The following is a 13,003-nucleotide window of genomic DNA, read 5'->3' on the forward strand; positions in this document are numbered from 1 at the left end:
TCTGATTTTGATTTGCTGATCTCATACTGTTGTAATTTTAGGTTTTGATTTAGATGTTCCCCTTGTGTTTAATATCAATGATCACCCCTCACTGCCTAGTGTCATGGGAGTGTCCCTTTAAGAATGGTTTTTGTCTTATCACATGGCTTCAGTAATGTCATTTTTGTGGGTGGAGCTGAGCTGTGGCTGTGAGTTTTACTTTTGCTTTCAGTGTTTGGCTGCTGTGGACTCAGACAGAGAACAAAAGTGTTTTGACCTGTCTCTTTCTATTTTCATTTTTAATATCTGTTCCAGTTAAAAAAAAACATTGATTATAGCTACCTGCTGTTTTGTTAACTTAAAAGATACCGTTTGCTTTCCGGAAGGGTTTAAACCTGCTGATGAGACGGTGTCAGAATCTCAGGGAAAGCCAGTCTTATTCAAGTGAGAATCCAGAGTGCTGGGCCACGCCCTTAAAAGGTTTTTTTGGTTTATGGGATTTTGTTTTTGAATTGGAACAGTTAAGAGGGAATTCATTAAGTGTTATACAGAGATTACTGTAGCTGTGGGGTGTCTTTATATTTGTAATTGATAAAAAGTTCTTGCTGTGTGTTTATATAAATGTTAACCAAGTTCTTAGAATAAAGCTTATTTGATTAAAGTTTCTAGGAAGTCTGTTGAATCACACCTGAAGTGAAGTCGTTTGTGTTCAACCTAGCCAAATTCAACAAAAGGTTATAGGTCAGGTGAACTTCATAATATACTTTGGAGTTTCTAACCTTGGCCCATAACACGATAAATCTATTATATGTAGCCATCTCAGGCATTCACCAGAAACATTTGTCACTGTATTTAGCTCAATGGATCTGTCATGATCCCTCCTGTGACCTCCTGGACTCAGAAATGTGATGGAATAAAGGTTGTATTAGACCGTGGCTTAAGCTACAAACTAAGGAAAGGGTTTATTAATAGATAATAGATAATCATTGGAACATGCAATACAGCAGATTACAGTAATTTACAGAGCATAGCTACACAAACAAACACTTAACACAGATACAACCTGCTATCAATACTCTTATTAATAGTCTCAGCGTTTTTTTTACAACCACAAAAGAATTTACAGGGTTCTGTGAAATGGTCATCAATGGAACACATGACCTGAATTGGTTCTGCAAACAAAATCTATTTGCATGAAAAGAATATTCTGTCTATTCAATGGATATGAAAGCCATGCATCATGTCGACACGTCTTACATATTTAAAGTCAAATACTGGCCATGGTCATAACAAAAATTGAAAGATTTTTATACATCAATATTAAAAAAAGACTTTATGTTCAGAGTTGTAACACAAAACTCCAAATTTATCAGAACTCAGCCCACCCCCTCTCCCAGGCCAATCTGAATTTCTGGCAATTTTGCAAGGAATTGAAGATAACTGAAATCATCAACCAAAATCTTCTATCATGCTTCCTTAATATTTTAATCCTGTTTTGAACCTTTATAGTTGCTAATGGAAAACCGTAGGCTGTGAATGATGTCTCCCCTCCCTAAACTTCCTTTCATGTCCAAAGCCCACTGTTCATGACATCATAAAACCCTAAATCCTGTAGCAGCCAATTTCAAAAATGTTTTAATAAGGTTGCTTGTTACCACAGGCTGAAACTATTTTATACTGTGAGACAATTGCACATACACAACTTGTACAATGATTTATTTCCACAAATTTCAAACTAGATTAGAATTTCAGGAGGAATCTTGTATATTAATGTTTGTGATGGTAGCCATGAAACATCTCTGGAACAATCTGTCAGGTCCAGTTGGCTGATTGTCGCAATCTAATTTCCGACTCTGGAACTGCTTTCTCATTGTGCTCGGCCCATTGGACTGATTTGGGATTTCTAAAACGTGTTCAGTGTCTGCAGAGAGACAAAGCAGACATATAAATGGTTAAACAGTCTCTGAGATGTTCCTGAAGACCAGCTGCGGATTTCTCCGTCGATGGGATCCTCCGGTCCGCTGGCAGCGCACCCACACCCAATTCCCGCGGAGATAGTGGGGTGGGGGGGCGCTCCACGTAGGAAAATGTGGCTGGCTGGCCGGAGAATCACGCCCCAGGTTATGGAATCGGCACAGTAGTTATTAGCCATGATGGTGCTTGAGCATTTTGAGAGGTTTACCTTTGCAATAATGTGTTTTGCTGACACCTAGGTGCTCAGACAGAGTATGACCAGTAAGTAGCGACAGCAGTGTAAACGATAGACGATGTATACTGGAACCAAGCAACGTTTGTGACGCTTGCGAGGCCATTGAACATCTTCCTGCACTGTATGGCAGTTTCTGTGACGTTAACACAAATACTCTCTGCAATGAATAAAGTGAGGTACCTAAACTAAACGATAAACTCCATCCAAGATGCACAGGAAAGAAGATGGAGATCAGAAAATTACCTAACCTATTTTGTAAAGAAGATCAGAATTCATAGAATCCATGAATAAGTTCATACCCACAATATTCCAATGCTTAGAATTTTCCCATAAGCGTCAATAAGACCCAAAGATAATTGCCATCTTAATTCAGTCAGCAATGTACTTACTGCATTTAGTGCCTCCAGCACTCTACCTGAAAGGTTAACTTCATTCATTAGTCATTCTCTCTGTGAGACTTTCCTGATATCAATCCTAATATTACCCGGGACTTTACAGTCAGTATCAAAGAGACAACATTCGCCACAGCCCTTGATAAAGGTTGTATACAAGTTTTTTTTACTCATTCAGGGGATGTGGGTGTCACTGGCTGGGCCAGCATTTATTGCCCATCCCTTACTGCCCTTGAACTGAGGGCGTTTAAAAGTCAACCAGATCGCTGTGGATCTGGAGTCACATGTAGGCAGACCAGGTAAAGATGGAAGATTTCCTTCCCTAAAGGACATTTGTGAACCAGATGGATTTTTACGACAATCAACAATGGTTTCATGGTCATAGAGTCATAGAGAGTCATAGAGATTTTACAGCATGGGAAGAGGCCCTTCAACCCATTGTGTCCACGCCAGCCATTAAGCACCTATTTCATTTTCCATTTTCCAGCACTTGGCCGGTAGCCTTGTTTTCAATGGCATTTCAAGCGCTCATCTAAATATTTCATAAATGTGAGGAATTCTGCCTCTACCACCCTTTCAGGCAGTGAGCTCCAGATTCCAACCACCCTCTGGGCGAAAAGGTTTTTCCTCACATCCCTTACCTTAAATCGACACCCCTGGTTATTGACCCCTCAGCTACGGGGAAAAGATCCTTCCTATCCACCCTATATATAATTTTATACACCTCAATCAGGTCCTTCCTCAGCCACCTCTGCTCCAAGGAAAACACTCTCGCCTCATCCAGTCTCTCTTGATAGCTGAAAAGGTCCAGCCCAGGCAACATCCTGGTGAATCTCCTCTGCTGCTTCATTATTAGACTATTCATTCCTGTTTTTTATTGAATTAAAATGTCACCATCTGCCATGGTGGGATTCAAACCCGGGACTCCAGATCATTACCCTGTGTCTCTGGATTACTAGTCCAGTGGCAATACCACTATACCACCCCTCCCCTATACTTTAGAGCACAGATTGTCTCCATTCCAGTGTCACATCGAACTTGCTGCATCCAGAGCAGATCTAAACAGTAAGTAATCTGGTACAGACAATCAAAGAAACAAAAATGAATGTAAGCTCTAGGAATCCTATTTCATCTTTTGATCAGGCATTTTATGGCCCACCAGTCTCAATATTTTCAGATCAGAACCTTTGACCTTAATTTTTTGGACAGCAACTATTGGCAATGATTCTGCTTTATACCTTTTTTAGAACTATATTTTTTAAACATAATAATAATAATCTTTATTGCCACAAGTAGGCTTACATTAACACGGCAATGATGTTACTGTGAAAAATCCCCAGTTGCTACACTCCAGTGTCTGTTTGGGTACACGGAGGGAGAATTGAGAATGTCCTAATTACCTAACAGCACGCCTTTCGGGGCTTGTGGGAGGAAACCGGAGCACCCGGAGGAAACCCATGCAGACACAGGGGCTGAATTCTCCATTTCAGAGACTATGTTGTCTCGCCATGGTAAAAACTATTAATCTAAACAGAACCCCTTTCCCAGACCTGTCGTTCGTACCCATATGGATCATGACAACTGAATTCTTCCCCTCCCACTACAAGTCCTCTCCAGTCATTAGCATATGTCCTGAACCCTGGCATCGTGCAGGTAAGGGACTCACGCAGAGAAGAGTGACTATTTCCCTAACTATACTGTCACCTATTGATGCCTTGCATGTTTTTGTCAGTTTTCCTTCCAATGTGCAGTGTTTGTCTGCATTGAAATTCATCTATTGTTTTTCTACCCGGTTACCCAGTTAGTTTTGTAATTTCCAAGCTGCCTCCTTTAAATGAAATGAAAATTGCTTATTGTCACAAGTAGGCTTCAAATGAAGTTACTGTGAAAAGCCCCTAGTCGCCACATTCCGGCGCCTGTTCGGGGAGGCTGGTACGGGAATTACTGATTCTTCTATTTTGCATCATGGGCAAATTAGTTCAATCAACAATATCCAACTTACAGTGACTGGCAATCTATGCACTTTACATGTACACTTCTTCACACTCAACAAAAGGCAATAATATATAATTAAATTGCATACACTTGTAATTTATATGTGTAATTGCACCAATATTGATAACTACCATGTGGATAGTAGAATGACAATGCTGCAATCTCTTCCCCAGTAATAAATTACTTCAAAAAGATTTGTCATGCAAAAATAGCATACTGAAGTCAATTACTGTAAAGAATTAAATAACCATTAAATTATGCATTCAGAAATCAGTATCAGTCCAGCTGACTACCTCCTCCTCGTGATCAGTGTATGTACACCTTGTCACATAACATTTAAGCAATAGATAAGGTGAGTAGATTTAATGTTTTTGCTTATTGAGTTTCAGTTTGTACTTCTCTAGCACAAACTAAAAGCTTAGCGGCAGCATTGTTATTCAGATACTGATTGTTTTAGAAGCAGGTATGCTGTCCATCTCAGTACTGTGAGGGCCTGGTACATCCTACCGCACAAATATTAAGTTCTGGGCACTTTGAGAAGAATTTCAGTATCTTTAAAAATATTCTTCCATCGGTGGCAAATACATGCCCCATTCCGGAGGTTTTTTGAGACCTGCCCGCCTGTGAAATCTTCCATGTGGCCACCTCCGAGGGCCCAGTCCCCTCAATGGGCCTGCAGCTTTCATAGGCCGCCAGCTCTACTAGGGTCAGTGGGCACTGCTCAGCAGCAAAGAGAGCATGAGGGCACTTCAATAAGAAGACACCTTCGGAGGCATGCGTTCAATTTAAAAATGATGTACGTTGGCCAAAGCTGGTAACTGGTCACTCTGAGCAGAGGAAAAACCCTGGTGCAAAGAGGTGTTAGGGCCGCAGATGTGGACCTTCCTGCTTGCGGCTCTATTGTTGCAGCGCGAGTCTCCATCTCCAATATCCACCCCACTAGGAGACTGGATCCACTGAGCTACCAGGCTCGGCAATCAGTGGGAGGCCACTCCAACACCAGGAAGCTTTCAGCTCAGTCTTCCCTGCCCTTTCTAGTTGGCCTCCTAATTGCTATTTACTGGCTACTGAGAAGGAAAATGCAGAAAGCCTCGGAAATAAGAATGCTGGTCCAAACTGCTTTTTCCTTCTGGGTACCTAGCTATGTCGGCCGTGGAACATTACTGGCATGACCCACTTCTCATCCAGAGGCTACACAGCACTAAATCGGTTCCTCAATCCCTCCTGGTCCTGCCTCTAAATCCACCCCCACAGATCTTATAAGATTACGTCCTTATGCAGTGCCAGTATTTTGCAATGTATTTATTGTATTCTTCATACAAGATATTAGAATCCAGTGATCAGAATAGAAAACCATGACCACCAAAAGGGGTTTGTTATGTTTCCAAACATTCAGGCCACCTCATGATCTTACTCCATATGACACCTTTCAATGGCCAAATGCTAGAGGAGAATATAGGACTTGGAAACAGTCTGGAGAAAACCTCAAGATCTTGTGGGAGCCTGGGTGATGGCTCTGTCCTGAAGTTGGACCTAGAGGAGGGTTGAATGTAACAGCCCGTAACAGCCTCCCCGAACAGGCGCCGGAATGTGGCGACTAGGGGCTTTTCACAGTAACTTCATTTGAAGCCTACTTGTGACAATAAGCAATTTTCATTTCATTTCATTTGAGTTTGAGACCAGGGAATGGCTGGAAGATAACTGGACGTTTGAAAGAAGGCCAAGGAAAGACTGCTTGAGAGGCAAAGGTTGCCTGAGGCAGTGTCCAAGACCTGAAGGATGCCTGCGGGACTCTTAAGGTCCTGGAGAAGAGGTTGCGGCCTGGAGAAGTTGAGGAAGAATTTGTGACATGGAAGAGATGAAGAGGAGTGACCACAACCTGGATGCGCACTCCTCCAAGATTTCCGTTTTGGAAAAATGCATCTCCAGATTCTCGCCTTCATGTTTTAGATTCACCATCAATCATAGATATCTCTGATATTCAGCATTCCTGGAGTAAAATCCAATGAGAAGTGGCCTGCAGAAGCGTTCTGGAACTATAGGAGGGAAGAGCTTGGAGTCTGACGTTAACCTGGAGGAGAGCTTTGTACTTGGAGAAAGCCCATGGGAGAGCTTGGAGGATTCCTGGAGGCCTTGGAAAATCTACAATATGCAATCAATCTGGACAAACAATTCAGAAGTGTAGAGGTATTTGAAATCTCAGTCATGAGTACTTGGAGAGAATAAACAAGTCTTTCTTTGGCTCGATTCCTGATGTCAAAATGTGTAGTTGTGTGACAGATGTATACCGTATATAAATATACAAAATCTGATGAGCTAGAAAATGCGTACGAGTCCATTCAGTCGCACAATATTGTGATGATTGTGCATCACAATAAAAACTCTCCCCAACACACAAGAAAGCCTCTCTCCTGAGAAAGGCGAAAGTACAGATAGAAACCCAGGTCAATTAGAAAACATAAAACCTGAAAAGTCCATCCAAGTGAATTGGTTGAAACTAATCCTGGAGACAGCTCTGGTCCTGATTAATGTTATACCTACCTACCTTTTGTTTGACATGTTCCCCGCCCAGCTAGATCATGTCCAGCTCTCACTTGGATGAACTCAGTGAATCAGCATTCACCACACAAGCCAGCAGCCTGTCCCGCAGGTCCAGTATTCTCTGTAAAAAGAAACACCTGCTGAAATCTAATTCTGGCCTTGCATATCCAGCAACACTTGGCAATATTCAGGCTTGGGTTGAACCTTACCAACTTTAAAAGTCGTCTTCCATTGACCCTGAGGTTTTTGGAGACCAGCCCAGCAGTACAATCTTCCATGCAGTTGCTTCTTAATTAGCCATGTCCAATCAGTGGGTCTGCAGGCTGGCATCTCTGGCAAATAACACACAAGTTCTAGGCAATGGCCATCTCCAACAAGAGAGAAACTCAGCATCTCCTCTTGACATTCAATGGCATTTCCATCACTGAATCCCTCACCATCAACATGTTGGGTCACTATTGGGCAGAAACTGAACTGGACCAGCCATATAAATACAATGGTTTCAAGAACAGGTCAAAGGCTGAGAATTCTACGGTGTGTGACTCACTTCCTGATTCCACAAAGCGTGTCCACCATCTACAAGGCACAAGTCAGGAGTGCAATCGAATACTCTTCAACTCTTCACTTGTCTAGATGAGTGAGCTTCAATGACACTCAAGACGTTTGATACTATTTAAGACAAAGCAGCTTGCTTAATTGGAACTGCACCCAGCACTTTGAATGTTCACTCCCTCCACCATCACACACAATGGCGGCCCTTGAGTACCATCTATAAGATGCACTGCAGGAGCTTGCTAAGGCAACTTCAATAGCACCTTTCAAATGCATGATTTCTACCATTTGAAGAACAAGGGGAGCATAAGCATGGGAAAATGTTATGTTTCCCTAGTTAGCTGCAACGGTGGCACAGTGGTTAGTGCTACTGCCTCACTGCACCAGGGACCTGGGTTCAATTCCAGCCTTGAGTGACTCCGGGTGCTCCGTTTCCTCCCACAGTCCAAAGATGTGCAGATTAGATAGATTGGCCATGCTAAATTGACCCTAAATGGCAAGATGTGAACGTTAGATGGGGTTATGGGGTTAAGGGGTCAGGGCAGGGGAGTGTGCCTAGGCTGGGTTCTCTTTCAGAGGGTGGGTGCAGTCTCAATGGGCCAAATGGCCAACTTCTGCACTGTAGAAATTCTAATGGTTCAAAGAAAAAAGATGGTGCAGGGTTTATTTGGAGATGTTGCTCCTACAGTACAAGATGGTGAACTGAAAGCCGGTGCAAACACTCTGCTGACATCACTACAGATCATGTGACGTTCCACCAGCAGTATTACTTGAATATGTAACAGAAAAACACTTTAAACATTCAGTCCCTCCACCAACGACCACAGTGGCAACAGTGTGTACCATCGACAAGATGCATCACAGCAACTCACCAAGACTCCTTTGACAGCATCTTCCAAACAGGAGCTCAACTATGTAGAAGGATAAGGGCAGCAGATACATAGGAACACCACCAACTGCAAGTTCCCCTTCAAGCCACACCCCATCCTGACTTCAAAATCCTAGAAACCCCTTCCTCACAGCACTATGGATGTATCTACACCGCAGAGACTGCAGAGGTTCAAGACAGCAGCTCACCATCATCTCAAATGCAATTAAAGATGGGCAATAAAAGCTGGTCTTGCCTCTGATGAATGAATAAAAGAAGAGCACTATGCAAATGTACGAGATTTACAATTTATCGATTGGAGGTCTATTGCCACCACATTTCAAAGGATTTTCAAAGACAATGTAAGATTATATAATAACCTACTAGGCATATTAGTAGCATGCACAAAGCCAAACATATATAAAGATCATCTTTAAATAAAGTTAACTTACCTCTTGTCTGCAAATCTAATCCAGAATCCTGCCTGGACTGTGGTTTAGTGCAGATGAAAAGGTAGCACAGCACACAAACTGTGATGACAAAGGTTAGGAGAACCACTGCTGCTATAGACAGTCCCACCAGAGCCCCAATACTGAAACAGATTGTACAAGAAGAGATATTTAAGTTTGATCTTAGATTGCATACATGAAGTTAAAAATACTGAAATAAGAGCAAATAATGAATTTGGTAAAGATTCTTCTGCATTTAGACACATTGGGCGGGATTCTACAAACCCCCCGCCAGGTCGGAGAATCGCCGGGGGGGCCGCATGAATCCCGCCCCGCGGCTCCGACGCCAGCTGCTGAATTCTCTGGCGCTGGTTTTCGGGAGGGGGCGGGGTTCACGCCGCGCCGGTCGGGGGCCGTTGGCAGCGCCCCCCCCCGGCAATTCTCCGAGCCCTGATGGGCCGAGCGACCGCTCGTTTTCGGCCAGTCCCGCTGGCGTGAAATGGACATGGTCCATCACAGTGGGACTTGGCTTGTCGGGCGTCTAGCGGGGTACTCGGGGAGGGGCGTGGGAGTATCCGGCTCTGGGGGGCACCCACAGAGGCCTGGCCCGCGATCGGAGCCCACCGATCTGCGGGCGGACCTGTGCCGTGAGGGCACTCTTTCCCTCCGCGCCGGCCTCTGTAGGGCTCCGCCATGGCTGGCGTGGAGAAGAAACCCCCTGCGCATGCACCAGAACATGCCGGCAGTTCTGCACATGCGTGGGACCACGGCAGCCCTTCGCCGCCGGTTGGCGTGGCGCCAACCCCTCTGGCGTCGGCCTAGCCCCCGGAAGTGTGGAGGATTCCGCAACTTCCAGGTGGCCCGAATGGCCGGTGTGGTTCGCGCCATTCTTGGCGCCAGCGTCGGATCATCCCGATGATTGCGGGAGAATCCCTCCCATTCCTCCACATATAGGAACAGCGGAAAATATGAAATTAGTACATTTGGCCTATCAAGCATGCACCCTCCACAAATCATATGTAACCTGAATAGTGATGGACTCTATCCACAAATATCCCCTTTACCCGTTAGGATTTCTTTTCACCATAAATGGGACAATAGCATGAACAATTAATTTTCCTTATTTGATCATGGAATGTGGGAGTTTCTGGCAAGGCTAGCATTTAATGCACAGTACTATTGGCCTTGAGCAGGTGGTGTGTCACCTTCTTGAACCACAGCTATCCATGCTGTGCAGGGACACCTACATTACTTGATGGGCAGCATGGTAGCATAGTGGTTAGCACTATGGCTTCACAGCGCCAGGGTCCCAGTTTCGATTCCCAGCTTGGGTCACTGTCTGTGCGGAGTCTGCACGTTCTCCCCGTGTCTGCGTGGGTTTCCTCGGGGTGTTCTGGCTTCCCCCCACAAGTCCCAAAATATGTGCTTGTTGGGTAATTTGGACATACTAAATTCTCCCTCTGTGTACCCGAACAGGCGCCGAAATGTGGCGACTAGGGGCGTTTCACAGTAACTTCATTGCAGTATTAATGTAAGCCTACTTGTGACAATAAAGATTATTATTATTATACTTTAGGGTAGGGTGTTCCAGGATTTTGACCTGGCAACAATGGGGGAACAATAATATTGTTCCAAATCAGGATGGTGTGTGATGTGGAGGTGAAATGTCCAGATGATGGTGTTTACATATATCCGCTCCCCCTGCTCTTCTACGAGATAAGAGATTTTGAAGAGCTGTGACCTGATCCTTGCGGTACCCCAATAGTAACAGTCTGTCATCCTGAGAATGACCCATTTATTCCTGCTCTGTTTTCTGTCTGTTAACAAATTCCCAATCCAGACCAATATATTACCCCCTTACCACTGTTTTCAAACTTTTTTTCCGGCGACCCATTTTTACAAAATGACCGCCTCTTGCGACCCACGCCACATTCACAATAGATTCTCCATAGTTACTTCTTCAAACATCCCATTCATTGTTCTGTATTATCATTTCTGTATTATTAAATATAAAAAAATGTAAATAAAAATATATTTTCTATTTTTTGTTGTTATTTGGAGATTTAAATAACTTGTAATAAAAATCTCTGCACAGATCAGTGTGCGAGTCTTTTGGGCGCAGAGTCCTGAGGTGTTTGAAGGAGAAATTAGGAAATTCTTGGAAACACGACTGGATTTTGGGCTGATGGGGAAGGACGGAAACTCACCATTCATCACAAAGTCAGTCTCACTGAGCGAGCGACTGATCTCAGAAAAGCGGATCCCCATTTAAAATAGACATCAAACCCCTTGTGCTCACACAACTTTAAACATAGATCTGATTGACAAGGTTATGAGTAACTGAAACTCAACAGACATCAACAAGATTAACTGTCAGAGAAATTGAACCAGCACTGACAACGTTAATGGTAACAGTTATTCAAGATTAATTGGCAATGGTAACAGGTGCAAACATTGTAGTGAATGTATTAATGCTACCACTCACCATTGTATTGCATTACATTGTATTGTATTATGTTGATGCCCTTCAGGGCTCTCCCTATGGCTCCGCCCCCTGGGGGGGTATATAGATCTGCAGTCCGTAGGCGGCACTCAGTACAGAGCAGTCGCAGGCAGGCACAGATCTAGCTGATTAAAACCACTGTTCACTTCAACTCTTTGTCTCGTGTGAATTGATTTAATCAGCTAAGATATCGCTATGGAAGCCGCCCTCAAACCTGATCGACTGAAACTCGACCCACAGGCAGCTGAAGCCAAAGGAATCTTTTCGCACTGGCTCCGCTGTTTTGAGGCCTACCTCGCCACCTCCTCCTCACCCGCCGTCACTGAGGAACAGAAACAGAAATACGTGCGACCGACGGGGGCCGCCACCTTGGGACCACCCCACTACCTCTGACCATGCCGGCTACCCGCAGCTCGGTGCTGTTACCTTCAACCAGTCACGGCCCAAGCACCTCAGGAACTCGATGATGACCGTCCGGGTCAATGGGCACGAAACGCCCTGCCTGTTTGACTCTGGGAGCACGGAGAGCTTCATACATCCAGACACGGTAAGGCGTTGTTCTCTCCAAATTTCTCCCGCATTCCAAACAATCTCCCTCGCTTCCGGATCGTAATTCAGTGCAGATCCGGGGGTACTGTGTCGCGAACCTCACGATACAGGGCGCTGAGTACGCCAATTTTAAACGATATGTCCTCCCCCATCTCTGCGCTCCTCTCCTGTTAGGACTGGACTTCCAGTGCAACCTCAGGAGCCTGACCCTGAAGTTCGGCGGACCCCTACCCTACTCTCCGTATGTAGCCTCGCGACCCTTAAGGTCGCCCCTCCCTCGCTCTTCGCGAACCTCACCGCCGACTGTAAACCCGTCGCCACCAGGAGCAGGCGGTACAGTGCCCAAGACAGGATTTTATCAAGTCAGAGGTCCAGCGGCTCTTGAGGGAAGGGGTCATCGAGGCCAGTAATAGCCCCTGGAGAGCCCAAGAGGTGGTCGCCAGGACCGGGGAAAAGAACCAGATGGTTGGAGACTACAGTCAAACCATAAATTGGTACATGCAACTCGATGCGTAACCCCTTCCCCGGATAGCGGGCATGGTGAATCAGATTGCACACTACCGGGTTTTCTCCACGGTAGATCTGAAGTCCGCATACCACCAGCTTCCAATCCGCCCGGAAGATCGCCACTACACGGCCTTTGAGGCAGACGGCCACCCCTTCCACTTCCTCTGGGTCCCCTTCGGCGTCATCAACGGGGTCTCGGTCTTCCAAAGAACGATGGACCGAATGGTGGACCAGTACGGGCTGCGGGCCACATTTCCGTACTTGGACAACGTCACCATCTGCGACCATGATCAGCAGGACCACGATGCCAACCTTCAGAAGTTTCTCCAAACCGCCCAAGCCCTCAATTTCACCTACAAGGAGAAATGCGTTTTCCACACAACTCGACTGGCCATCCTCGGATATGTTGTGCAAAACAGAGTCCTAGGGCCCGACCCCGAACGCATGCGCCCCCTCCTG

The 13,003-nt window shown here is 45.1% G+C and overlaps 1 protein-coding gene across 1 annotated transcript in view; it reads right to left on the reverse strand.

Moving 5' to 3' along the window:
* Nucleotides 1-916: 916 nt before the first annotated feature.
* Nucleotides 917-13,003, reverse strand: part of LOC140426297 (protein shisa-like-2A) — a 42,971-nt gene continuing 30,884 nt past the window's right edge. Inside the window, exons 2-3 of the mRNA XM_072510874.1 lie at nucleotides 8,989-9,128; nucleotides 917-1,900 (exon numbers count right to left, since the gene is read on the reverse strand). Of these exons, the coding sequence (XP_072366975.1) occupies nucleotides 1,728-1,900; nucleotides 8,989-9,128 (313 nt within the window). The 3' untranslated portion in view covers nucleotides 917-1,727. The remainder of the gene's footprint in view (nucleotides 1,901-8,988; nucleotides 9,129-13,003) is intronic.

Source organism: Scyliorhinus torazame, chromosome 7 (assembly GCF_047496885.1).
Source record: "Scyliorhinus torazame isolate Kashiwa2021f chromosome 7, sScyTor2.1, whole genome shotgun sequence".
NCBI classification, from domain to species: Eukaryota; Metazoa; Chordata; class Chondrichthyes; order Carcharhiniformes; family Scyliorhinidae; genus Scyliorhinus; species Scyliorhinus torazame.